The sequence below is a fragment of the Python bivittatus genome, unplaced genomic scaffold (assembly GCF_059951505.1).
Source record: "Python bivittatus isolate LINGU-HERP-01145 unplaced genomic scaffold, Pbiv_v1 ctg000180_np1212, whole genome shotgun sequence".
Taxonomy (NCBI): Eukaryota; Metazoa; Chordata; class Lepidosauria; order Squamata; family Pythonidae; genus Python; species Python bivittatus.
This window is the reverse complement of record NW_028277047.1, coordinates 1,095,785-1,123,234: the sequence shown is the minus strand read 5'-3', so window position 1 is coordinate 1,123,234 and position 27,450 is coordinate 1,095,785. Positions and strand designations below refer to the sequence as shown.

The 27,450-nt window shown below is 54.4% G+C and overlaps 1 protein-coding gene across 1 annotated transcript; it reads right to left on the bottom strand.

The window, feature by feature from the left end:
- Positions 1–1,360: 1,360 nt before the first annotated feature.
- Positions 1,361–4,642, bottom strand: ENSA (endosulfine alpha). Its single transcript, XM_025166469.2, has 3 exons — positions 4,437–4,642; positions 2,425–2,553; positions 1,361–1,755 (listed from the first exon to the last, which is right to left on the bottom strand). The coding sequence occupies exons 1-3, from the start codon at positions 4,494–4,496 to the stop codon at positions 1,585–1,587; spliced, it is 360 nt and encodes a 119-aa protein (XP_025022237.1). The 5' UTR covers positions 4,497–4,642; the 3' UTR covers positions 1,361–1,584.
- Between the last annotated feature and the right edge of the window lie 22,808 nt (positions 4,643–27,450).

Genomic DNA, 27,450 nt, shown 5'->3' with positions numbered 1-27,450 from the left:
CTGAGTTAAAACAGGGTGGGAATTGTCCAAGCCATTCTAAAGGCTCTTCTTTTTAAGAGAGGAAAAGAAGGTAGCGCGCTCTCACGCTGAATGCCGTGCTGCGAATCGAAGCGGGACGTTTCAAAGGCCAAATATCCAGTCATCTAGGGAACAATTCTTTCCAGCACCTTCAATTCAGAATCCAAGGCGGTTGGCTACTGCAGCAACTCTCTTCCTCCCCACAGAATACCCGTCCGAGCCCCTATGATCTCGACACAGCATTTGCTTACAAGCGGCTGGCCATCCCCTGTTTCTAGACTCTCAAGGGAACGGAGCTGAGTTTTCGAGGTGGATGTGGGCCAGGTGTCCGCCCCTGAGATGCGACTGGCCCACGCAGCCAGATACGGAGCCTGCCTCGGCAAATATTGCAGTGCTGGGATCGGCCTGCCATTTGCAGCGAAGCTAGAGTAGGGCCCAAGAAGCAGCTACTGGGCAAGGTGGCTGAGAATGCCATCCGCGCCATGCTGTGCAACTCCAAACTTTACATGCTCCGTACCCAAGAAGATCCCATAAAATCTCTTTTGCCTGCCTAAGAGGATTTTACATCCAGGACCAACCTCTTCAAAAAGGGTTCCACGCAGGCATGTTTACGCTACGTCGAAGATCCATGCCAGCCACAGTCTGCTCTCGGAGCCATGGCAAATGGGGAGGGGGGGAATGGGGAGAGACAATTCTATTTGGTTGCGTGCCCCAACCTGAGGCAGGGTGTGGCTTGCCCAAATGCATGGATTGGCGCCTATCAATCTCTCGCTTGGAGCTTCTGCAGGCGCAGGGAGGATTGGGCCTGGCAGCTGGTATCAAACAAGATTGCCCAGAAGAACCTTTAGGTTTGGAAGACTTCTGCCTGTAAGCTCCAAGCCCTGGAAAAGGGGCTTCTCCGGGACCACAGACAACGATCTTAAAAGAACCCTACTCTTTCTTAACTAGTTTTCTAGAAATAAAAACACAACACGGGATTGTTGCGATTCTGTCCGTAAAGCCCTCTTCCCTCGAGATGAGGCGGCTTACAGATGTTTTGGACTGCTCTAGGGTACCCAGCCCATGGCTATGGCTGATGGGTCTTGTCCTAAACGTATGGAGGGCAGCAGTTGGGTAAGACTACCCTGTAGTGTCATATACCCAGTACGTATCCTTCTTAACCTTGCGCCTGCATCTCTCAGCTTTCTCTACAGCCTCATCCTCCTTCCAAGCGCATGATAAAGGACTAATCGACAGGACAGCATCTGCAGTCTAGAGCAAAGCAGGTTTCAGCCCCAGAGAATCCATGCACAGCCTGCCTGCCCACAGTTGCAAGAAAACACACACCAGAACGGCAAACAAGTCCATGTCTCGGCTTCTGGCTTTGATTAAAGATATCAGCCGCGGTAAAAGTTCTGTGTGTCCCAGCTCTATGGTACAGCAGAGTTCAGTCAGTCTGACAACAGAAAAACAACCCAATTCCCCAAACCCCAAAATGGAAAAAAAGGAGAGAGAGAGAGAGAGAGAGAGAGAGAGAGAGAGAGAAAGAGAGAGAGAGAGAGAGAGAAATCCCATCAGGAGAGCAGGTTACCCTGCCAGCTTGCTGGTGACGAGAGAAGATTTTCTCTGTGGGAGATCTTGAGGCGTGGGGATGTGGTCGCCGGTCACCAGGTTCTTGTCGGTACCTGCAGCTGGCAGCTGCTTGTTCTTGATTTTGGCTTTGGCCATATTGTAATCTCCAGAGTCAAAGTACTTTTGCTGGAAGGAGAAGAGGAAAATAAAAAACCAGGCCTTGGATGGAGAAGCAACAGGTGAATTCAGCCCGAGAAGAGGCCTCCGTTTTGCCCACCAAGGAAAACACAAGCCGTTCAGCAGAGACAGAGGGTTTCGAGGGAAGCTAGGCCTGCCTAGATACCATTTCCTCCTCCTCCTCTCCTGCCGCCCCTCCACCACGTATGAGGTGTGACCTCCAATCCCGCCCAACGGGTGGCCTGCGGTTTCCCTTAGCCCATCTAGCCGCCCACCAGGGCTCTCTCCTCTGCTGCTTAACACACACCCTTGTGGGTGCAACAGAGGGAACTGGTCTTGTATGGTGAGGGCTTTCCCGGGAAACAGCGGAAGCTCCAGAGAAAGCAATTGGCCTCTTCCTTTCAATGGGAGAGTTTTCCACTGGGTGTGCCCTGCAAACAGACACCATGGATCTTGCTGAGATGCGCTTCCAGCCGGCCTTTCCCAGATGCCCCAGGGAGCTCGCACCCAAGCCAAGGTAGCCATGCCATCCCACCCTAGCAGCTTCCAACCTTCAGCCACCCAGTTGGGAAGAGACTCCGTGTCTGTTTATCACCGTTGGAGGGCGGCAGCTTCCTGCCAGCATTCTTTCCCAGAGGGCTCCTGCTTTCCAGGAGAAATCTCGGGGGGCTCACCTACCCCTTTCTGCAGCCTCTTCATTAAGAAGTCAGAACCCCCAGGCTTCTGAAGTCCTATGTTGGGGTATTTGGCTTTCAATTTGGCCTCCTCCTCCTTCTCGGGGATGCCTGCTTCCTTCTCCTGCGTATCCTGAAAGAAGGCAGGCACAAGAAATCAAGAACAGCCACTGAGCCTTGCAGGAACAGAAACAGCTTTATAGTTGATGACAACAGGATAACAGGGAGTCACCCTGGGCTCTGAAAATAAAGCCTGCATTCCTGAACTCTCCTCCACCTCCTAGAAACATTTTCTTTTCTTTAAGCCACAATGGCTGACCTCCATGCCAAACCCTGCCTCTAAGATAACTCTGTGGAAAAGATAGAGCTGATATTGAAGGAGCCTTCCATATTGGAGGAAAGACACCTATAAATGAGATCAGGATTCTCACTTTCTTCATGAAAAAAAAAAAAGCTCAGATTCTTCTTCTCATTACAATAGCTTGAGCTCATCCTGGCAAGCCAAACTGTCATTATTTACAGAAGATCGTTCCCTGAAATTGTCATTTCTCCTGCTGCTGCCAAGCTGGATGCCCTGTAGGTTATTCTTGCTTGAAACTGAACACTGCCCATCCCTTCCAGGTTGAGCCTGGCAGAGATGCCAGTCCCTAGCTGTTTATTTGGAGCAACGAGTAACCTAAGCTTGATGTGCCTCATCAGGTGCAACATCTCTCTGCCTGAACTGTAGGACTTTGGGGCAGAGAGCTCAGTTAACCGCATATGGAAGTAGGCAAGGGTGATATGCTGAGTAGTCTCTTACCCCCAGACACCAGGAGCAGGTTCAGACGCATTACCTAGAATTCCCCAGGCAATTCTGGGAGTTGAAGTCCACCCAGGCTGGCTGGGGAATTCTGGGAACTGAAGGACACATGTCTCAAAGCAGCTGAAGCTGAGAAATACTGCTCTGGAGTACCACGGTGCCCTCCCTTCAGAGCTATACTCAGCTTCTTCATCACGATCACCAGAGCCTCCACTCAACCAAAATCCCTGCTGGCATGTCGAGACCAGGCGGGAGTTGACAAAGGCCAGCCAAATAGTCCCGAAACCCTGCCTCCAAGGCAGACGATCCAGGCGCACCCCTTCCTTTCCCAGCACGGCCCCCAGATGGGGCAGGAAAGCCTCGCCCTGCCCGGAAGTGAAATTCTGGGCGAGCTCCGTTCCGGGGGGGCGGAGGAGGGTCCGCCTTCTCCGCATCGCCAGGGGCTTCTCCTCCACCTGGAGCCCGGCCGTCACCGGGGCGCTCTCTGGCCATCGGCCCAAGCGGCTGCTCCGACGACAGCTTGGGGGTCAGAAAGCCCCCAGGGTCCACTCTGGCTAGTCAGCCGCGACCATCCCCGCCGGAGCCCGCTTTCCCAAGCCGCGGAGGAGGGAAACGAGAGCAACCGGCATCCTGGGTTCCCGTCCAAAGAGCGTGCGGGGCTACCCCAGAACCCATCATGCGCTCCCCAAGGAGGGGCTCCCCTTCACCGGGCAGAAAGGTCGCCCTTTTCCCGCAGGAGGAGCTCAAAGTCGCCCAGGCGCTCTGCACCGCGGGGCCCATCATCCCCTGACACGCCAGGCTGGGAGAGGGTGGGAGTTGTAGTCCGACGCTTGCGGGAGACGGCAGAGGCAGCGCGTTTCCAGGCGGCGGCTCGACTCGCTCACCCGCGCAGGCCTCATTCAAACGGGCGGATGCGGCTTCCCCCGCGTAACTTTCCTCGGAGAGCGCAACCATCATAAAGACGAGCGGGTAGAGGGAGCCCAGGGGGCAGCTTCCAACCGGAAGTTCAGGCTGCGGTTGCCCGGGCTTGCCCCTCTCTATGGTCCCAACGGACCGAACGCCGTACAGCCGTCGACCAATGAGCCCCCGGGCATTCCCCGGGCAGAGCCAATCAGGGGGCAGCCTGGCGCTGAGCGGCGGAGCAGCGCACCAATCAGCGCTGCCCCTTCCACACATTCCCCCCCCACCAGCGCTGTTCGGCCCCTCCCCGCCTTCACCTGTTTCTCGACGCCGGTCTCGTCGGAACGGCTGTCACTGCCGCCACGCGTGTCAGACATGGCGAGGTGCGAGGAGCCGAGCGGGGCGGCCCGAGGAAGGCGAGGGTAGAAGCGCTGGGGCCAGGCAAGGCCGGCGCCCTCTTTCCCGCTCGCCTGCCCCTGTCAGCGGAGAGCCAAAATGGCCGCCTCCTCCTCCGCCCCCTCGCTCGATTATTCCCCGCCCACGGGGAGGAGCGACTGGCCGCGCAGCGAATCACGGGGCAAGCGCCGGCGGGCGGGAGATACCGCGGCCGACCAATCGGACGCTCCGCTTCCGCGGAGTGATTGACAGGCGGCGACAAAACTAAAAAGGCGGGAAAAACATTCGAATTAGACGGGCACCTCCCCCAGCCAATAGGAATTACGGAAGGCGGGCTAAACCGCCGCCTTGAGCCAGCGCCCATCAGGCCCTTGGCCCCGGCGCCGTGCCCCTGAGCGCAGGCAGAGTGCTTGACCCCTCGGCCCTACCTACTCGCTCCAAGTGCCTCCCTTGGACGCGAGGTGCCTCTGAGCGTGGGCAGAGGGCCCCTCTCATCCACAGAGCACTCCCCGACCGCCCCCCAGCAGAGCCGGCTTTCGGCGCGGCGGCTCCAGGGCACCTCCCGGGCTGGGAATCCGGATCCTGCCCCTAACCTCGGCCCCTTCCGACGACCGGGGCGGGCAGAAGCCCCAGCTCCGCCCTCGGCGACGAGCGCCGCCTCGCCCGCAAGCCTGCGCCGGCGCGCGCTGCAGCCCCGGGGCCGGCCGCCAGAGGGCGCGCGCGGGGTGCCCGGCGGCCCGCCTCGGGCACGGAGAGGGGAGGCAGCGCTGCCCGGACCCCGAAACCCCAGTGTCCTTCCCGCTGGCCGCGGGCCTCTCGGAAGCCAAATCCGCCCCCCACGGGGGTCCCACGTTGCGCCGGCGGATGGGACACGGCGGCCCCATCCACAGGGGAGGGGAGGGGAGGGGAGGGGAGGGGGCAGCGATCTGCGTGGCCCCGCCCCTGCCCAAAGGTGGCACGGTGGGGAGAGGCGGCCGGGAGAAGCGGGGCGCGGCCCCTCGGCCCCCCCCGGCCCTGGGCCAGCCTCCCCAAAGGGGGGGCGGCGGGGCGGGGCGGGGCGGGGCTGCCAGCGCCGGCAAATGGCGGGCGTATTGATCGGTGTCTGTCAGCTTCCCCCGCACAATGGCCGGGCCTCGTGTCCAGACACCGCGCCCCCGCGCCGATCAATGGGAGCATCAATAGCGCCGGCCTGGCGTGGCCGCTATGGCAACGGGAAGGCGGGCCGGGGGCGCGGCGCCCCCCGCCGCCGCCGCCGCCCCATTTTCTGGGGGCGCAGCGCCGCTCCCTGCTCGGCCCACCCCGTCCCTGCCGGCGGGATCCGCACCGCGTCCGGAGGCTACCCTCGCACTGCGGGGCCCGCTGGGCCAGGAGCGAGACCCTTCCCCTGGCTGGCCCGGCCCTGCGAAGGCAGGCAGCGGCTCCCCTCGCCGCCCACCCGGCGCCCAAGGGTGCGGGGCTGCACCCGAACGACCCAAAGCAGCCCGGCGTAGCGCTGTCTCCGCACTCGCTGAACCGCGCCGGGCTGAACAGAGAGAAGGCGGCTCTTTTTCTCCCTCCGGCGGGGCGAGACTGGAGATCAGACAGCCGCGAGAGGAAAGGAGGAGGGCGCCCCGCTTGGGAGCCGGGCGCGCGTTGCCCCGCGGGGCTGGGCGGCTGAGTGCCCCGCCCGGGGCTGCGCAGGGCCCTTCGGCCGCCGCTTGTTTTCCTGCCGCGAAAGGCCGGGCGGGCGGGCGCAGGAGCGACACGTTTTAAAATAGATTGAGGGGCCAAATAAAAACTGCCAAGCGCTTTAAGCTCCTTGGGGCCGAGTCGGCCGGTAGATTTACGTGAAATGGCTCTGGAAAATCGATAGCGCTGCACGGGAGGGAAAAGGGACGGAGGCCGCCCCTTCCCTCCTCTGGACCCCAGTCTTCGCTGGGGAGCTCCCCGGAATCACGAGGCTCGGGGCCCCACCTCGACCTTCGCCATCCGCGCCCGGATTATCTCAGCGAGGGAGCTTTGGGGAACCCCTCTGGGTTGGCCAGGGTGGTCCTCGCTAGGCATGTTTATTCCGTCCTTCCCCCCTCCCCCCCTTCCTCGTCTTTCCTGCCGGCCCTCCATCTTGGGGTCTGCCGAGATCAGGCTGGGAATGACGATTTTAAGGAGAGGAGGAGGGCGAGGGACGGGCCGAAGCGTTTGCTGCGGCTCCGATCAGCCCAGCTCCCGTCACGTTAAATGAGGAGGGGTTGAAATGCTGGACGAAACCGGGGAGACACGAGGCGAGGCCCCGCTCGGCCTGGGCGGCCAGTCATTCTCTCCCCCAACCCACCTCGCAGGGTTGTTGTGCGGGCGTTAGAGGCCCCTTCTTGAGGGAAAGGCCCTTGGCTTCGCGCCTGCCCGGCAGCGTCCGTCTCGGGGGTTTCGCGGCGTCTGCCAGGGAGGCGTCTTCTCAAAGGGGGCCAGGCTGCCCTCCTTTCGAAAAATAAAGGCAGGCTGACAGCCTCGTCCACACCGGCCCTCCAGCTGTCTCGAGCCGGCGCGAGTGTGAGTGTGTGTGTGTGCGCGCGTGTGAGAGGGGGGGAGAGAGAGAGAGTCCATGTTGGAGTGCGTGCCACATGGGCGAATCTCCCGCTCGGCTTATTGATTGGGCCTGCATTGATCTGCTGGAAGGGGCCAGGGGATGGGGGGTGAAAATCAATAACCACGCTGCAATATGTTTCTGCCTCTCTGGGATGCATGCGCTCGCACGGCTGTGCCATGTTGGAGCTGTTTTAATTTGCCAGGAGGACAGAGTGAGTGTGTAACGGGTGGGTGCGTATGAGCGTGGGCCACATCAGATTGTGGTGCTGGTCTCTCTCTTTTTTTTTTGGAAACAAGTGCCGTCCGAGCATCAGGCTGGCCTCATTCGTAAGGGCACGCAGGGGAAGACCGCTCTCGGCTGTGCCCGGCCTGGCAGCCTCACACTGTGGCTGGAGTACCCGCAGCCGGGGCGCCATCTCCTGGACTGGCATCGCGGAGGCTTCTTGAGAGGTGAGTCCCCGGACCCCTGCTCCTTTCCCCTGGCACCAGCTGGTGCCACCACCCCACAGGCCCGGCACTCCGGGCCAGCCTGGGCACAGCCAGGAGAGGGCACCCTTCCGGGTGCGAGGTGGAAGGATTCCCAAGCCCAGGGCCCCAACTTGGCAGGCTCACGGATCCAACTGGCCGACAACGCACAGCCGTGTTGGGAAGACGCTGGGGGGTGAGCCCGGCCCCTCTGCTTCAAAGAGGTCCCCGCCTTGCAGAAATCCAGCCGCAGATGATTTCCTAGGCGGGGGGCAGGAGAGCTCCCCGCAAAATTTCGGCAAACCTAGAGATGGCTGTCACGCAATCTCGAGGCGGCGTGTTATTTCTCCGTGTTGTGGCGTATTTTCCCCTCTTTTCTCCCCCCCACCACCTTCATGCTCGGGCACGATAAAGCCCCTTCCCGCCTGTGGGCATTGCCCGCTGTGGGGAATTGTCAGTTTCAGCATCTGGGCCAGAAGCTGCTGGTTTTGCAGAGACAAAGAAAGGCTTGTTCTGTTCCATCCGTGACATCCAGTCCGTGGGGAGGAGATTCCCTTTTTGCGCGGTTTCAGGAGAGGCGTTTCGTCTTCCCTGGCAGGAGCAAACCTCCTTCCAAAAGTGGGCCCGGGGCAGGCCAGGAAGCCAATCTGCCGGCCTTTGGGTCTGCCCGCCCCGGGCCCCCTCCCACTCCCCGCCAGGCTGCGAGGGAGCATGCTGGAAGCTATAGTTCCTAACATCTGGGCGGGCCCCAGCTCCAAACACCTTCCTCTGACTCTCCAGGCCCCGCGCGGTGGCATAGCCGCCGACTGGTCGGCTCAGCCTGCCCCGTCTTCTCAAGGGGCGCCCTATCAAGATACTGACGGGCAAAAAGGGGGCAAGCTTTCCAGGCGCACAGGGCGCCTGCCACGAAGCGAAGCGTGCTGTGAAACCCGCAAAGGGATGTCTTGGCAACCAAGCGTCCTCGGGCAGAAGCAAATCCCCCAAAGTTGCTCGCTCTCCATCTTCGGCTTGCGGTCAAGGAGGGGGTGGGGCAGGGGGAGAAATGCCAGTGTTTAACCTGTTTTAAGCAGTGGGGGCTGGAATGCCTCCCCCCCGCGCATCCTGGTTTCCTGCCCCTGCTGAGCTGCGCCATGCGCCGAGCCTCCAGGAGGGGCTCTCAAAAGATCAGAGGCGTCTTCTCCTGTAGCCCCCGGCCCTCCGCCTTCCCCGCGCGCACACCTCCGTTGCCAACACCCCATCATCTGCAACCCGAGGTTTCCATGGTTACGCCTGATGTATTGGGCTATTGATCAGCGCAGCCGAAGCCGGCTGTCCACGCAGAGTTGTGCCGCAATTCCTCCTCTCTAACCATAGGCCGAAATCAATATCAGACACTGTTTATTCCGGATGAGTATTCTTTGACTTCTCCTCTTTTAGTGCAGCTTATTTCTCCCCCCCCGCCTGCCCCCCTCCCGTGCTCCTGGCGGCAGGGCTTTGCATGGGTTGCGTTATGGAGGGTCATCGCAGGAGCAAGCAAGAGGGCCGGGCAGCAAACGCATTTTTGCTGCTCCATTTCCCAACCAAAGTCAGCGGGAGACGTCGAGTCTCGTGCCGGGAGACGTTTCCAAGTTCCTAGTCCCTATGAGTGCGGACATGCCAAGGAAAAGGTGGCAGAGTTGCCTGCCACTGGTGGGGAGGGCAGAACATTATTTTCAGTGGCCCCTTCAGCAAAAAGCTAGCGGCAGAAGGGTCTTTTTAGGGTCAAGGGAAGGGAAGGGAAGGCAAGGGAAGGGAAGGGAAGGGAAGGGAAGATGGAAAAAGAGAAAACCACGCAAGCTTGCAGACCACTGAAGTGGGGGGAAATCTCCAGTGCTTTTGCTGTGCTCGCCACCTTACAAAAAGTGGGGGGTCTCTCTCTTGGGTTTGCATGGGGAGCGAGCTGGGTTTCTCCCCGGGCCCCGGGGTTGCCCACCCATCCTTTCCGGAGACCCCAGGCAGACCTTCTGTTTTGCCATTCCTAAGGCCGTTCCTCCGAAGGAGGCCTTTTCTGGGGAGTCGGAAGCATCTTTCTAACAAGATTTAGGGCGGGAAGGAGGTGTCTTGCAAGGAAGTCTAGGGCTGGAAGAAAAGGGGCGCCGGGGCTCCCCAAACTTTCCTGGCTGCAGATGCGCCGTCTGTGTCTCTCTGGCCTCCCTCCAAGCAGTGGCTGGATTTAATTAGCCCCCTCGGCCAGCCCCTTAAGCCTGGATGGGGACCACTGATCTTTAACCCCTTGGAGGTCACGGTGCGGATTGATCAGGCGCCTTAAAGGCACAGGACCCGGTCGCCGGTTCGCTTTTTTGCAGAAAAATACCCCACACAAGACACAGACCTTCGGGCCCCAGGAAGACCTCTTTGACCGCAGATGTTATGGTCCAGCGTAATGGGGAAGGGAGCCATTGGCGACCTGCAGATCTTCAGTCCCGCTCGGTAGAGTCTGGATTGGGAAAGCTTGGGGAAAGTTAAAATGAAAACTGTGGCGGGGACATTCTCTTCCCCGGTTTCTCCTCCCCCAAAGTCTTCCAGCTGTTCCCATCCTCCCGCCCCACTTGCCACCAGTTTCCCCAGCAGGCTGCCCCAAGGTTCACGGGCCGGGGAGCCCGAGACGTTCACCACCGGCCACTCCGAGCCAGTTTGAGCAGGCAGGGAACGCGCGTGCCAATATTTTTTTAAAAAAGGACCACGGAGGGGAGGCGGCCTTGGGGGTCCCTCGCAGACCAAGAGGAGGAACGGCCCAGGAGGAGCCGGGACTCAGCCCGCAGGAATCTCTTTGGAAAGCCAGCCTCGGAGACCCCTGGCCGACTTGGGAACAACGCCCAGAACAAAGGAGGGCGATTTAGGGTTGGAGAAAGCAGCTGCTCAGAGCCCTGACCCGCGTCCCTCCCGCACCCCCAGCCGCCAGAGAGGGGAAAGATTGAGAGCTGACTGGGCGAGGTGCATAGATCACTCGAAAAGGCATTGATCTGAGATTGCAAACAGCCTCAGCTCCAGATGCTGTATTTTGAAAAGACACCGAAGAAAAGCACCAGCCAGGACTCGCTCTGCAGCCCCGGACAAACCCACCAGCCGAGCTGCCTTCGGCCTCCCTCCCTAAAACTGCAGAAAGGGGTGGAAGACGAGGCCCAGCCCACTGGGAAAGAGCAGTTCCCCCCAGCACTGCCAAGCCCCCCTCTTGAATATGCTACACTTGCTCGGGCTCAGCCCCCAGAGAGCCAGGCATCGCGGGGCACATATCACGGCCGTGGGGGTCCCCACATCACGCTCTATGCTCGGGCGGGACGCGGATTCTCTGTCCAGCCGACCCTGCGGGGGAGAGCAGTCGAGCGTTCGGAAACAGGGACTAGCCTCTTGAACGCTTCACAAAGGTCGCACGGCGGCTGACGTTTCTGAATGAGAGCCTGGAAACGCCTCCTCCAGCCCGCCGTGCGAGGTGGGCCAGTCCAGAAGGCAAGCACGGTTTGGATTTCTGGAAAGGTCCCCGTGGCTCATAGGGGTAAGGCGACAGGGCCACGAAAAGCTCCCCAAATAATCCCCCTGCAGAACTTCTACCGGGTGCAGTCAAGGTGGAGCAACTCTTCCTCGTGCCTCTCCTCTCCGGGACCCCAGGAAGACAGCCTCGGCGGAGATATGCGGGAACCATTCCCTCGGCAAAAGGGGCTGATGCATTTTTTAAGTCCGGAGCCGCGAGAGACAATGTTTGGAAGGGGCTCAGACGGATGCCCCCCTGAGGAGGAGGAGGAGGCCCAGCCCAGTCAGACTTGCACAATTCGGTCGTTACGACCATTGCACAAAAGTAGTTTTAGCCTTCCTGGGTCGAATTCATGGCCTGGTCTACCTGGCAGGGCAGGCAGCCAGGGCCTTCTGCCTTCCCCAACCCCAAATCCTCCAGTTCTGTCAGACTACATCTCCCATCACCCGCAGCTGGCAGACTAGGAAGAGTAGAGCACATCTGACAGAAGATGCTGACGGATGCTCGGATCTAGGACTTCAGGGATCTCTGAAGAGCTGGTGGATCCCTCTCCGGCGGGCACAGAGGCTGGCCGTTTGGAGTGAGTCTACAACTCTCGGCAGCACCGAGCCAAACGTGGGCGACCTCGAGGTCTCTTAGTTAGTGAATTGGGTGGGAGACCACTAGGAGATCCTTTGCTGCAGACGTACTTCCCGGAGGAAAAACACTTCTGTATTCTTGCGTAGCAAGTGCAGCAAGGTCCCCATGGAAGCCAGCAGGAGTTGTCGAGCTGAACTGAAACTCCACGTTGGGTTTTGGGTCTTTGTGTTGAAGTGGGTCAGCCATAGGCCGGCTGCTATTTCACACCCTCAAAAATGCAGGATTCCTTTATCTATTGACTGATTACTGTGGTTATACCCTGCCAGGGTCACACTGCACCAGGCGGCTTCAGGAAAACTGACCTCAGCCACCCCGGCAAAGCGGTGGAGTCGCTCTGTTGTCAAGCTACACCCCGTGTCCCTCCCAGACAACATCTCCCACTCCCTGAAATGAACGAAATTGCTCCTTCCATCCAGGCCGAGGATGAGCTCCCCAAAAGGAGGAGAGATTAGCACTCCGAGAGCATCGTCAGCTGCCAGGAACTCCCCTGGAAAAGCGGATCTTGGCCGCCCGTCGCATCATTTACGCGGTGCTTGCATTTGAATTCAACACACTCATTTGCACGTACGGCGAGGAGGCGTCTGTGTTCCTCTTCCAAAGGAAGGCCGCCGTTAGTGCTCCGGGGTGTCCTCACTGCTGGGAGCAGCGGGCCAGGCGGGCTTCTTGTCCTCCGCCAAATCACCTGTTCAAGGAAGAAGAAAATCCCGTTTTCCGCCCTCCTTTGCCAGGTCACGGCAATAGCAGCCACGCCGTAGCAAAACGGGGATCCCCGTTCATCGGCCGCGGCTTAGAAACAGGTGGCCAGGAGTCCTGCGTCAAACAAGGCCAAGCCATTTCCAAAAATGGCGAGCGGCTGGGGACCAGCGAGAGAGGGGGGCCAAGGAGGAGAAGGCGCGTTGGACCCCCGCGTGCCACGGCCCAAGGCCTCCACCTCCCGCGGCAAAAGCAGCGGACTTTCAAACACTTGTTGCCGCAGGCCGACTCTGCCGAAGAAGGGCTGCCGACTCTGCAAGGCGGTTGTGGCGCAGAGGAGACCCCTCTGGGTGGCTTCTGGTGCCCACCGGGGCAAAGCCGCTTCCCTGCCCCCCCCACCTCCGGCTGGCTCCGTGTGAGCCCAACCCTTCTCCCCCCGTCCGGGCGGGCCAGAAAGCAAGTCTCCCTCCAAGATGGATATGGAAATGGGCCCATCGCTGCTGTCCATTTATTATCTTTGCAATCGATAGGGCCGGTCCTTGGAGCCGGCCGGGGTCAGAAACGGTTGCCTTGGATACCGCAGCATCGGAGGACAGCTGATTGGGTGGCACGCGGGAGAAACAGAGGTCACTCCAACTGGGATTTTGGTGGAAAAGAGAGAGGCAGAGCAGTGGGCGGGAGGGGGGTCCGGGAACGGCTCGGGGAGGTCCGCGGAATCGCCGCCGGCTGCCCAAAGGGTTGAAGAAGGCCCTGTCTGGCAGAGGAGGGAAGGAGAGCGATGAGGAGGGCCGGCGAGGGTGCAGAACTCCACCCTTCCAGGACGCTGCAGCCTGGCACAGGAGGCAGCCGGCCAGGGGCTCCCCCGGGCGGCCAAGTCAACCTCCCGCCTGCTCTTGCGGGAGCACGGGAGGGGCGTGCAGCTTGGAAGGAGCGCGTGAAGTGGCAACGGAGGCTCGGATAACTGCGTGGGTCTCTTCCCGGGCACGGTCCTGGGAACAGGAAGCGTCCAGCCCTTCCATGGATGGGGCTGGTGGCCAAGGAAGCGGGAGGCTGTTCCACCCGCAGGGCAGAATTCGCACAGGCCACTCACTGGCCCAGGAGGGAGGGAAGGGCAACAGCAGGGCTGGCTTTCGGGGTCCAAAGGGGGGGAGAGGTCCTCTTGAGGGGTTAAGCCCCGTCCTTTGGAGGTGGGAGAAGCATTCTTTAGGGAGGATGGTGATGACCAGCGAGCCGGGACGGTCCTCACGGCGAGATGACCATTATGGGTCCCTCCTAAGGACAGGTGGCTGGAGGGGATGGGTGGTGTAGTCCAACCAACAGAGGCAGGGAGAAGATTCAAAAAGCAGAGGGAAAGGTATCCATACCTCGCATAGGAGGAAGGGAGGGGATTCATTCCTGAAGGCCAACATTAGACTGGAAACACAAGTGGCCTTCTGGATCTTTGGGGGGGTGGCCAACAGCTCGTGCAAACGCGAGAGAATTTGGTGCACACGGATCACGGGTTCCAGGTGTCCAAAACGCCCTCTGTTCTTAAACCGAAAATACGTCAGCAGAAAGCAAAGTAAACAAGGAGGCCTGTGCGCATCGGCCTCCGAGCGGGTCTTCTGGGCGCCTAAGGCCCTGCTGGTGAGCGGGGCCCACTCCTCGGGGGGCCCCTGGAAACGTGTCCCTAAAGCAGAACAAAACCAACTGGGACTCACCCGTCTCTTGGCCAAATGCCGTCAGGAGAAGGAAGTGAGAGAGGCAGGAGCGATGAATCTCTAAGTTTCCACTCTGGAAATGCTCATATCTGGTTTAGGGAATAATTAAATTGGATTGTCAAATGAACTGATCAGGCGTATTTGTTTTCATTAGCCGAAGGGGTGAAGGGAGGGAAACGGAGTCTCTTTCGGAGGGGCGGGGAGGAGGCGGCGAAGAGAAAATCCGGGGAATCGGAGCAGGCAGGGATCTTCTCGCCTGTCTGTCTTGATTGAATCTATTAATTAGGCAGCTTCCCATTAATAGGCCGGCGAGCCGGCAAGGACTGGACAAAGAGGGGCTGGAGGCACGAAGCACGTGGGGCCTCTCCCCGGCCATCCAGGGAGAGATCAGCAGAAATTAACCACATTTCTAACTATCCGCGTCTGTGTTGCTGCTGTTGTTTAAACGTAACTCTGGGGAAGCGCCGTAGAAACAAAACAGCTTCAGGACTGAAGTTTCCCGTGCGTGCAGGCTGGGGCTGATGGGAAGAGCGGTGGACAAAAAAGGACCGCCGTGGGAGGCAGACACGAACAAATCTCGTGAAATCCCCTTTTTCGTTCTCACTCCCTGGTTTCCAGCCCCGCCATGATTGCACGTCCATTTACAGTCTACAGGTCAACCCTTCTGAGTTAAGGATGGCCCATTAGCCTGCAAATGCCTCATCTGGGGACCAGGCGTAGGTGGGACCGACAGGAAACGGCGGTGGGCAAATCAGGAAGGGCTCAGGATTTCAACGGTGGGCACCATTATTCTCATCACCCCTCGGTCCAGCCTTTCCCACTGAATTTCATGTCAATTTGCCAACGTCTATGAGCAGCAGGCCTGTTATTCAAGGATATTCTCCTTGCCGGTAATTGGTCTGAAAGCGTCTCCGTAATTGAGGCTGGATCTGCCAACCCGGTGAGTTTCAGATTCAGAGGTCGAGGTTAGATTAGGGCAACTAAAGATGTCCGCTGTCAATCAGCTGCCGGCGCCGCAGATGCTGAAAACGGGCTTGTTTCTACCCCGACTCGACGTGCAATTTCTAACGCTAACCGCCGCGGTGGTAGATTTGCACATTTTTGAGCTGGGATGCAGACTGGCTTCATTTGGTGGCCCTAAAATCTCTGGCTTTTCAACCCCACCAGCCAAGGGGGGAGCCGGTAAGACGACGCAGCCTCCAAAACCCCATCCGGGGCTCATAAAATATGGGAAATGCATCCCATTGATTTCCTCTGATGATCCGTTTCGACAGCAATGCGGGCGTGTTTGATGGTCCCCTCTTAACCGATGACAGCCCGATCACAGTGTATTTACATGCAATTTCATTAATTTCCTGGCAGAGTTTTGCATCTGCAATCCCTTCAGATTGAGAGTCAATGGATAGAATAAAGTGATTGATTTGGGGGATGGAGGGAACACCTCTTTCTTTCTCCCTGCTGTCTCCCAGACAGCTCAGATCTGAAACTGGGGAATAATTGCTGCGTTCTGCACCCAGCTATCGATATGCTGAGGCCCAACTTAATCTGTTTTGAAAGGTGAAAAGAGAGGTCTTCTTATTCCACAACAATAATAAACCTTTGGAGAAGACCTGTTCCTCTAGCTTATCGAGGAACCAGAATTCAGAAATGGAGAGCGAGCTTTCCAATATTGTCTTCGTACCTTTTGTTCGGTGTTCAAAATTCCCTCTTTGAGTTCCCAAAAAGCGGAGAAAGCTAACATCCAAAAAGACACAATGTCTTTTTTCAGTATTTTTTTTACTAGGAGCATGCAACCTCGTACCTAAAACACTAACACACACACAAAGATGTTAGTGTCAGGACAGAGGTAATATCTTTCTACGAGGCCAACCTGTTTTAAACTTTCTTCTTTTGATGAAAGGAGAAGCTCATCCCCACAGATTTTCTCAAAACAAGGATGCCTCAGATCAGGAAAAGATCCTGAGCATTAATGCCTTTGGCTCAGATGGAATCAGGAGGGATGAGAATCTTGATGTTGGTTTATTAAAAGCGGGTTGTTTAATGATTGGGGATGGGGAATTGGAGGAGGGGGTCCAGTGGAAACATATCCTACTTCTTTGTTCTGGGACCCACATTTGAATGTGATGTTTTCAAGGGGGAGAGCCAAGCGTGAGAAAAACTACATTGCATGCAGATAGATAACCGTGCTGGGTCTGGGATCTCATCTGAATGTATTAGTTTATTCATTGTTTGGAAGTATGTTTCAGTATTTGCAATATGTTGGGTTTGTTAACGCTTCGTCCCTTGATAAATATGCCGGCCACCCAAGGAAGGTTTTAACTCTTAAAGCTGGCCTAGAGAGCATTACAATAAGAGAATACACCCAGAGAGATTTATGTTAAAAAAAACCCCAACCCTAATATAGTGCTTCTTGCATGGCTTGTTAAATAAATAGATGCCCTCTTTCTTGCACGCACAATAATATCCGTGTTTCTGGGCACAAACAAGAGAAAAACGCACGTATGTTTTCAGCGCGCTGGATGAAAAGAAAGGAAAAGGGCACCGGATTTTGTTTAAAAATCCATCCAATATGGATTCTTGTGGACAAGGATTAGGGTCCTTTTTATATAGCGATCAATAAAGAGAAAGACAGATCAATGCAGGAAAACAAAAGCCGTTGGGGATGGAGGTGGGAAAGACTTGCTTGCAGTTAATCAAAGTTTTTATTTTAAAGCAAGTTGCGTCAAAAAGCCTCTTTGAATCCTCTTTTCCGTTTAACAATTAGAAAAATTATTCACAGTAATATTTTATTGGGTATTTTGATGACAGCCTGTTCATGCATTAGACATGCTTACTCTGAAGTAAATTTTATAAATTCAGCGAGCCTTCGTTCTCCTGCGCTGGGTTTAAGATTATAATTTGGTTTTCTCCTCCAAGCACTGATCTTTACAAATAAAATAAAATAAAATAAATTGACAACATAAAGTCAACCAGATATTTGTGTGCATGTGTATTTAAAAAAAAAAATGGAATACACTAGAATAAATTCATCCTGGCTTTGGGTTTTATAAGGCCTTGTCTCTCTCTCTCTCTCTTACACACACTCTCTTACACACACACACACACCCTGCTTCTTGCTACCATAAATAATAAACCTGTGCTCGCAGTGTCTACTGAGAGAGAAAGAAAAATAAAAAAAAGAGTGGAGTTTTACAGGTCCAGAGTGACAAGTCCACAAAATTTATGGCTACACTAAAATGTGATGGTACTGAAGGCGCCACAGAAATCTGGGGGTGTTTGGGGGAGGCAAAAAATAGGAAGGGAGGCGAGGGGAAAAGATCCCTGAGAATTTCAACAGCCCTAAAATCTCAATTTCACCCAAATCTGGAGAACAAAAAAGGTTTTTGTGCAGAGAGCAAAAAGGATTAGCCTTGCAGAGCAAATTATTTACCCAGATACATTTAAATGCAAAATCATTCACTCTGGATTCCTCTTTTTCTCACTGGTTTCCCCCCATCCAGGGCCACCCCCTTTCCGCCTGTCAGGCAAGGGCAAATACAGGAATTTAATTCAATTTCGCCATCTTCCGCTTCCCTTTATCTGTAAAGTAAACTTCATTGGGGGCAGCCTCCTGAGAATACTTTAAATAACGTTAATCAAGTTAAAAATTTCTCTCTCCATCTCCTTCGCCCACCCTGGTTGTGGCTGTTGCTGCTGTGTGCACGTGTGTGAGTGTTTTACAGCCCTATTTATAGTTCTCCAAAGGTTAAGGGGTTTGTGAAAAATTCCTCCTGTGCGTGTGAATGATTCGCTCTCCATGTTACTAATGTAATGGAGATGGGGGGGTAGCATTTTAGATAACTTAAGAGGATAGCATTGTGCCAAAGGTTTGGGTCTCTGCAAAGAGAAAAATCAGGAATGTGCCTGCTGTGCTCCACCCACATTTCCCCCTTTAAGCAAAAAATCAGATTATCCTAGTTAAAAGGGGGGGGGGGACAGAAGCCTCTGGGGATCCAAATTTGGGGGAGATTCTCCCCCACCTTTCCGCAAATATTGAAACTCCTTGGCTCACCCTGGGAAGCCACTTCCCAACGATTCCCCCCTTTTGTTCCTGCTTCCGGGAGATCAACTTCCGAGATGGGGCTGCCCCACTCCTCGGCCTGGTTTCCCCGCCCTCTGGCGTCCCCCTCGGGGCAGAGGCTGTGATGGGGGAGCAGGGGGAGGCCTCGGCCTGAGGCTGGCAACCTCTTTCCCAGCAAACTGCCAGATTCTTTGCCACGGCAGGGGAGGACTGTTCAGCCTCTGTGATTTTCTTCATCCTCGTCGCCCTGGCTGGAGGAGGAGGAGGAGGAAGGGCAGGGGTTTCCTTTGCGGCAGAGCCTCAGGGCCCAGCCGGGCGGGGGGGGGGGGCTGGGGCGCTCGGCCCTGGGTGCAACTGAGGATGGAGCTTCCAAAGCGGACTGTCCGCTCCGGAGGGCGAGTCCATTTCCGCGCCTGGCGCAGCGCTCTGGCCCCGTTTGGAAAGCCGGTTCCTGGCCGGCTCTCCTGCCTCTAGTTTGGCATCTGTGGCCCGGCTGCAGTCTCAGCGGGGCAGAGCTCTGCCCCGCTGAGACTGCAGTCGGGCCACAGACTTGAACGGGCGCTGCCAAAATTGATTTCCACACTCCGCCGCCCCCCGCCGGCACCGCCTTCCCTTCCCGTTTTCGGCGCGGCCTTCCCCAAGCAGCTCCGGGGTTCGAGCCTCCTCCCGGCGCCGGAGGAGAAGCCCGGGAGCCAGAGCTGGCGTGGCGTGGCGTGGCGTGGCGTGGCGCGACCGGAGGGCCTCTCCGCAGGCGTCAATTCCACAGGTCCCTTCATCCCCAGCAGCAGGAGGAAGCTGGACACCTGTTGGTTTCATGCCTGCCAGGCGCAGAGGAGACGATTCATCCTCACCGCGTGTTCCATACAGGGAAAGAGTTTGTAAAGTAGGGCAAGCGGGGCTTTTCCAAGCAGACCCTCTCCGCCTCCCCCGCCCCCCGCGGGCGCTCCCCCCGCACCCCGGGTTGCCAAGTCTCCAGCCCATCCGAGTCCAATTTGTTCTTCTGCCCTTGAAGTCCATCTCTCTGGCGCGCGCGCGAAACGTCGGGAGAGGGGACCGCCTTTCCACGCTCGGGGGGTTCCCCAAATCTTCCCAACTTCCGGCCTCTCCTCTGCCCCCTACAATCCGAAGTAGGGAGAAGGTTTTCTACAAAGGGTTGCAGAACCCGGAAACGCGGGCGAGAGAGAATTCAAACGATCACAGACCTCGTGCGATCCCTCTCGCTTGGTTTTCTGTTTGCCAGCCTGAACTCAGCCCCATCAGGAGGAGGAGGAGCGCCTCCCTTCTCCCCCCCCCGAAACCGGAGGCTCCCCCCCGCAGAACCCCCCTCCCTCGGCCCCTCCCTGCCCGCCTTCCCTCCCTGCAAGGCGCCGGTTCGCGAGGACGCCGGGCCGGAGGCGCAGCTTCGCCTGCGGGCCGCACAGCCACCACGCGAAGACCGGCGGCCAACGCCCCCCGCACCTCCCTCCTAAAAATGCACGATATTTTTTTCTTAATGGGACGGGGAGGGAGCCTTTGGACGCCGCCGAGTTTTGCCCCGAGAGAAAGAGCTGCGCGTGTCCCCCCCCCCCCAAGAATTCGCAACAGGAAATTCAGAATTTACAATTAGGAACAGAATAACCGGAGCTCTGCAGCTGTTTCCTGAATTCGTCCTGGGTGGTGTATGTATACGTTCTACGTGTGTGTGTGTGTGTGTGAACCACAAACACACACACACACAAAACATATCACACACGTCTGGGGAAATGTCTCTCTCTCCCACACAGACAAAATCTTTGTATGCCACCTGGGTGAGAGAGGTGGCTGTATAAATAAAATTTATACACACACACACATACATATACATGTACATATACATACACACACACACATAGAGGTTTATATGTACAGATTTAAAATCCTCCTGGCCTTTTCCATGGTCTTTTCATTGCCCACCCACCCAGAACTAGCAAATCAGGACAATCCTGTGGAACGATGTCACACAGGTCTACTTTGAAGTAAGCCCGAGTTGAAGCGGGTGGGGGCAAAGCTTACATTACAGACACCATCAAATCGCGTGCAATTGCACGCCCCCCTCTCTCCCTCCTTCACCTGGGCATATTCTACATGCTGGGTCCTAAATTACCATAAAGGATGCGTCTCTCTTACACACGCTTGTGTGCACGCGCACACACACACAGCATTCCTTCTCTCTTCGTGTATTCAGGGCTCCTTTTCAAAAACAGGTCTGCCAGAGATGGCGGGGGAGCAGTATTTGCACAACTGAGATTCATAAGAATGATGCATAACAAACTCCTCGGAGTTACAACGAGGCGGGTTCCTGGCGTCCCTTCTCCTCTCTTAATTTTTAAAGCCTCCTCTTCGGATTCCTAAGAAATTTTTGAGATTGCCCTGAGGGATTTATTTGGGGGAGGGGGGTGAGAAGAACCAAGGCTTCTGAACAGGAAGATAATTTTAATAGCAATAAAAATAAGATTGCCCACCTCCTCTTAACCTTAACCTGAAGATATTCTTGCAGAAACTGAGACATTTCATTACCTGTTCTTCACACATTCGTTTTCATCCTCGTGCTTGCTAAAACTGTTCCACTCCTGGGAAGGGTGAAAAAATAGATATTACTACCCCATCTTAATAATTTTAATAGATAAAGAATAAATCATACCCCCCACCCTCAAGGAACCCCAGAAAAGAAACAGGATAAGTTTGAACGTTGCCTTGCCAGTGTTTCACTGGCCACTTCCCTTCACTTCAGCTTCCCTAAAGTGGAAAAAGATTAAATTTATATAATGTAATTTCCATGTTGTTAAAAAGGGCCCATCCTATTGCATTAAAGGTGTCTTTATTTCCTCGCCATGAAAGATGGGAGTGGGGGAGAATCCATATTTCTTAGCCCCCTTTCTAGTCGACAGAGAACAGAAGGGAATCAAGCTCGTGTGCGTAAAAAACCAACAGGATTTTGTGTCTTTTAAGGTTGGGAAACATATTGAAATCTATGCAGCCAAAGGTCCACGGCTTCTGCCAAATAGCAAATTGATCAATAAAAGACAATTAATCAACCAAATGGTGTTTTAAACTCCTTCCGAGGGGGAGACGTGTGCGTGTGTGTGTGTGTGTGTATGAAGATAAAATATCCAACTGGTGTGACAAGTGTATTTAAAGGCTTATGGAAAAATTCTAGGAAGTTCCACATCGCAGGCTCTTTCCTAATTAAGTTAAAGTGGAATATGGACTATGACAACATTATTCTCAAGTTGTTCAACAGCGTTGTTTGTAAAGTTTGCAGCCACTAAAAATAAGGAAGGGGGGGGGATCCTTATGGCTGTTCATTAACACACACACACACCGCCAGAGTTTCACAACAAGCAGAGACTTTTGGCATCTGCATCAAACATTTTTTTTTTTAATCTAGGGCTTTAAAAACTCCTGGATCTGAACATTTTTAGACGGAAGGGGGTCCTCTTCATTTTTTAAAAAAATGCCTCCTTCCTTTGGAGACGCAGCTGATTAAGAGGGGAAGCAAAAGAAATGTGTTTTTGGAGTGTCCTTTTTTCTGGGCGAGTTTTCCTGCAAGGGGACAGCGGTATAGAAGTGCCTTATTTTTGCCTGGAGAGATTCAGTATATTTAAGAAAAAATGTACAGTTCCTGCTTGTGACGAAGTGAACACGAAGCACATTTTGGTAGAAGCTGTGGCAAGGGATGATATTTCACCCTGGGCGAGTGATCTTTTTCTTCCACTCCCCCAGAAAAGTCAGTTTGATATTGTTTGCCTACTAGGAAACTCTGAAAGTAGTCTTTAATATGCTGTTTTGTTTTGTTTTTTAATCTGCCAGCTCGGGCACGATTTTATTTCAGTCAATTCAGCCTTGGGAAATTATTTCCAAGATACCTGATTTGTTTAAAGAGGGGGAAGAGGTGATGGTTTTTCTCTGCTCCAACTTTTCTATGACATTCCGCGTTATTTTAAGAGGGGATCCAACGGAGCCATTTCAGCACCTAAATGGCCGGACAGCTCCTTCGAAAAAGAAACCTGTTTTTCATAGCAGTTGGGAAAGATTTGCGGGGTTTTTCCCCCCCTCTTCTTGAATTTCCAACAGATTTCTGCGAAATATTGATTAATTGGCAAGGAGTAGACTGTCGTGAGCCATTTGTGGTCAAAAGACCTCTCAAAAAAAAAATCAACTTGTGTTTAATTATTGTTCACCCCCGAAAGTCCTTTATTCCTAAATTCTCAGTCTGTAGGCTTTAGAAGTGAATGGATTTTCCATCTCCAACTTCACTCCCATCTCAGGGCTTCTCATCAGCGTTATCATGAGGACTGTTTTTACAAAGAGGAGCTCCACTTCTGATCATTCAGGTTTCTGTGAAAGCCTCAGCAGTTTCCTCGCTTGCAGAAGGTTTTACATGCTTGGTGAACATTGCAAGAGTTAGGTTTTCATCCTCTGTGGCCAGGAGGAGACCCAGTTTCTACAGTTCCTGCACCAAGATGCTTACAAATTAATTAAAAGGTGCAGAAGGCAATGGAGGAGAAGCAAGGGGGGATCCTTTTCCTCCGAATCGGGATCAAACCTTTGGGCTACTGATATAAAATGCTCTAAAAATGCCAGGTTACCTCCTACGTGCCCATACACCAAGATAACATCCTCCACCACCTATGGAGCCAGCTTAGAAGGAAATAAATTCATTTTTTTAAATTGACTCCACAAATGGGATCTCAGTCAGCCACCCTAGCAAAAATTAAGTGGGCAGTGAAGGGGCAATATATTCATCAAGAACCCGGACATCAAGCTTTGAATGTAGGCCAGTACTTTAATGTAAAGCCTGCAATGTCTCCGTGACTTTGGGCTAAGAGACGCCTCATGGCTGAGGACTCCTAAGATTTAATGCCTCTTAGCCATGAGTTGATGCTTTCATATATAGCCAAGGACAGAGTTGCCAGGAGGAAACCTCAAGAAGCTGCTTACGAAAACAGTAGCCATGTTTGGACGGGATGTTCCTTTCTTAAGCTGCTAGTCCTCAGTTTCAGCACCAAAAAGGAGAATGGTGACCCGACAACATCCTGGAGCAATTCCAAACGCTCAAAAAAAAAAACCTCTCACGTCTCTCTTTATAAAGCATTTGAGTTTAATTGGAAAGATATCCCTGGATTATTTTTGTTTTGCCCACCTCGTCCAAATGCTACGTTTTTAAACATCTGCTTTTAGGATTTAATGGCTCAGAATTTCACATGATGAATATTTAAAGAGTTTGTGCTTGTTTTCCACTTTGATTTAGCTATTAAGTTTCTGCGGTTTCTATACTGGCGTTTGTATTTTCTGATGCTATGTTGCTATGAACTCATTACATTCCTGTGGCATGAACCACCTTAAGAGGGCAGTATATAAATACTGAAAATACATAAAATGAGCAGAATATAACCAGCCTCCCCAAATTACTACTCCTTTACAAGGCAGAGATATTAGCGGTGTTTCAGAATGAGACTCTTACCTCCAGCATTCATCCAGCCACAGATACGTGACTTTTTTTTCACACCTAACCCACCTCAAGGTATGCAACTAATTTGGAAACCGTTAACCACCGACTTGGAGCTTAACAAAACCCTGTCATGAAATCATGAGAGATACGGACTGTCCTCCGCCAACCACCCCCTCCTAAGAAGTACTTCTGCACAAACGCTTTGGGGATCGCCTCTTGCTCAAAGCTGGAGCAGAGCATTTTTTAGCCAAGAGCCTTGTGTCACCAGAAAATTGCCAACTTCCCACTGTTTGGTGATGGTGGTGTCTGTCTTTAAGGGGATTGTAAGAGAGCAAAGCTGGCAAAAAATGGGCATTATTCACTGGCCACTCTTGGACAGATAAACGTTTTGAAGTTCGCCAAGAGGTGGAAGGCGGGGAGGCCAGAAAAAACGGCGACTTTGCACGTTTGCACGAGAGACGGGGGGTTCCCTCTGGCTCGGTGATTTGCCTAACCCGTAAGACTGCAGCACGAGAAGGAAGTGGTCGTGCTTCCCTGATAACTGATGGTTTTGTTTTCAAAAGTCTGGGTTCTCACAAGCTCCTTTTTGTTTCACTGTTTCACAAAGACTGCTTAGCCCCCTCTCCTTCCCACTGGCTCCCCGCCCCACCTTCCAACATTTTGAACTCGACAGAGCAGAGAGGCGGCCCCTTTGCAAAGAGACCCGTGGACCGGCTCACCTGGGTGTACCTGCGTGACGCAGGGCGGCCTGCAAGCCCAAAGGAACGTGCAGCAGGGGAAGCTCGCAGGCTGCCGTTCCTCCTCTAGCAGCGCGCATCCAGGCCCTTGAACGGTGTCCAAAACGCGAGAGGTGTGCCCTGGCCAGAGGCGGCTGGGAGGCCAAAGATCTGCCTTTCTCCTCTCTGACCTCTTCAAGCGTCCGCGCGGGCCTGGATCCTGCCCGGTTGGAGAGAAGGGCCGGTTTGCGAAAAGGCCAGGCCAGGACGCTCGGCCTCGCATCCCCTTCTCATCAGACCTGCTGCTGGCCAACGTTTTGAGAGAACATCTGGGGTCCTCAGACGCTGCTTCTGTTCATCAGACCTTAAGCCATCCGCTCTCCAGGGAAGACGGTCGCCCACAAGGCACAGCACCCAGCCTCTGCCCTGTGGTGTTAAATTGTTAACTAAGCATTGTGGAATTGTTGAAAATTAACCACTCTAGAAGGGAGTCCCAAGTAGCTCTGGATGCCAGGATCGTTATTTTTCCAGGAAAATCGGGATTTTTGCTAGGGGTACATGTCTTGTGTATGAGAAGTTTCCTTGGCCCAACTAAGTTGTCATATAACATTGAGGGGCAATACATTCTTTGTTAAGACATTTGCAAGGATCTTGTGGGGCATCACAACAAGGAAAAGGTCCTCAGAAAAATGAGGTGGTGGTGGTGGAGGAGGAGGAGAAGAGGAGGAGGAGAAGGAGGAGGAGAAGAGGAGGAGGAGGAGGAGGAGGAGGAGGAGAAGGAGAAGGAGGAGGAGAAGGAGAAGGAGAAGGAGAAGGAGGAGAGGAGGAGGAGGAGGAGAAGAAGAGGAGGAGGAGGAGAAGAGGAGGAGGAGGAGGAGGAGGAGGAGTCTTTTTTATCGCTTGTAAACATTAAACAGGTCATGAAATTACTAAGTAGTGATTTTAAGTGGGAACTGAAGCACAAGTTGTCCATTTTTCCTTCTTGCATTTCTCTAACCGGACTCTCTTTTCTGTTTGGGAATCCTTCCATGCTTTGTCCCTTTCTCCACCATTCCCACAGGCAACCTTCATCCAAACCAAACGAGGGAGGCCTTTGTTTACAAGGTAAAGGTGGAAAGCGCCAAGCGAGGTTTCAACAGGGACAACATTTAAATATATTCCCCCTCAAGCTTATGTTTGCGTGCAATAAACCCAGGCTAGGATGCAGGTGAATGGACCAGAACTGGAGGAAAAGAAACGACTACAGAATCTTAAGAAATACAATCAATAGTGGTCTTTGAGTTTCTTTTTCAAGCCTCGTTCAGCCCATTGTTCCCTGCCGGAACGAGACTATGGAGAAATCTCTTTTCCCTCCCTGCCAGTATCAGAATAAGTGAAATTCAGGGGGGAGAGAAGGGAGTACAACAGCCTCAGACAGAACGAACAGAGGGATGGCGGTCACCGCCTTGGTTTCAACCACCAGTTCCAGGGAAGGTTAGAAGGTGGATCAGGCCCTTCAGGAGAGGACAACCCAAAGCTGAAACGTAGGCACAGACAGGCAACACCCCCGAGCCAGCCTCGAAAAAATGAAGCTGCATCGGTAAATCTGGATGGGAGGCCACAAGGAAATCCCACGGCTGCAGGCCAGGCAAGGAAGTCAAAGAGAAATCTTGAAGGACGACAATGGCCAAGCACTTCTGGATGGATGGATGGGTAGAAATAACTAATGAAAATCCATTGTTAATCTCTGCCTTCTCTGCGATAAAGCCGACGTGCCCCCACCCTCTATCGAAAACCTTTGGACTTTTCAACGGCGTCCAGTCTCGGACACGCCGCGTAAGCTTCCAGTTAAGGCAAGCCGATAGACATTATGGATCTCTAATGGCATATCTATAAATGTCTCTTTTCCTCCCCCCCCCGCTTTCTTTCCACGCACTGCAGCCTGCCGCCTCCCCCCCCGCCCCCCGTATTCCTTTCCCACCCCCCGGATCCAGGGCTGACTGGGTTAAATCAAACTGGCTTCTGATTGCAACCCGGCAGATTTTTTAGGCTGGTGACGTGGAAAAAACAGGCGAGCAAAGGGTTTAGGCTGCGTGGAATCGATACCAGCGCCTTCAGGGCTCGAAAGAAGCAAGGTGGGGGGGGATGGAGAGGAGAGGACTGAGACTGCCACACTCACCCACACACACACACATACACACACACACACACAAAGAGGAGGTTAGTCCAAGCTGGCCGGACTTAAAGAAATAAAAATTAAACGGACCCCAGCAGGAGGAGGAGGAGGAGGAAGGAGAAAGAGGCTGCGAGTTGGTGCATCTTCGCCCGCCCAGACGTTCGCCTGCCCGTTGTGGGAAGACCTCAGAAAGTGGGACTGCTTCTGGGCTGGGGGGAGAAGCGCCTTTCTCTCCTCCTGCTTCTCTCTCTCGGGTCCAGGGAGGGAGTTTCTGCAGGTCTCCTTCAGGAAGTCGGGTTTCTTTCTCAAGCCACCCCTTCGAGCCGGCAAGCGAGGTGGAAGAGGTGCCCCAGAGTGAAAATAACCCCCCCCCCTCTCTCTCTCTCTCTCTCGCCCAACAGTCCTACATGCCTCCAAAAGGACAACACGCAACAATAGGTAAGCCGCCTCCTTTCTCTGTGGGTGTGGAGTGTGTGTGTGTGTGTGTGTGGGAAATTGTTTGGACTTTCGCATCGAAAATGGCAAAAATTCTCGCCTCCCTCTCGTCCGTCCCTTGAGCTTTCCTCTCCCACCCAGTCCACTGGGGGGGGGCATTTTGCATGCAAAGGAGGGCAGAGCGACCCCCCCCTTAGTTGAGGGGCAGGGTCAAGGAGTCTTTGGAGTCCACACGGCTTGGGAAAGGAGGAGGTGTATCTTGGATGGGCTTCCAAAACAGACATTTCCCTGTTGTATGAGGGCAGAGACCCAAATGGAAGTTTGGCCCGTGCCTCTCTCATGAAATTTCAATGCATGAGAACAAGACGAGGAGGAGGAGGAGGAGGAGGAGGAGGAAGAGGAAGAAGATCGGCTGCGTCTTTCTCTTTCTTATCTCTCTTCCTTTGTCCCCCAACTATCCCTGAAGGACCTCAACCAAGATTAAGCTTCCCAACCAGGACCGACTTCTTCTCCATCTCAACACCTTCCCCGACCCACCGTCTAATTGGCTCCAGGG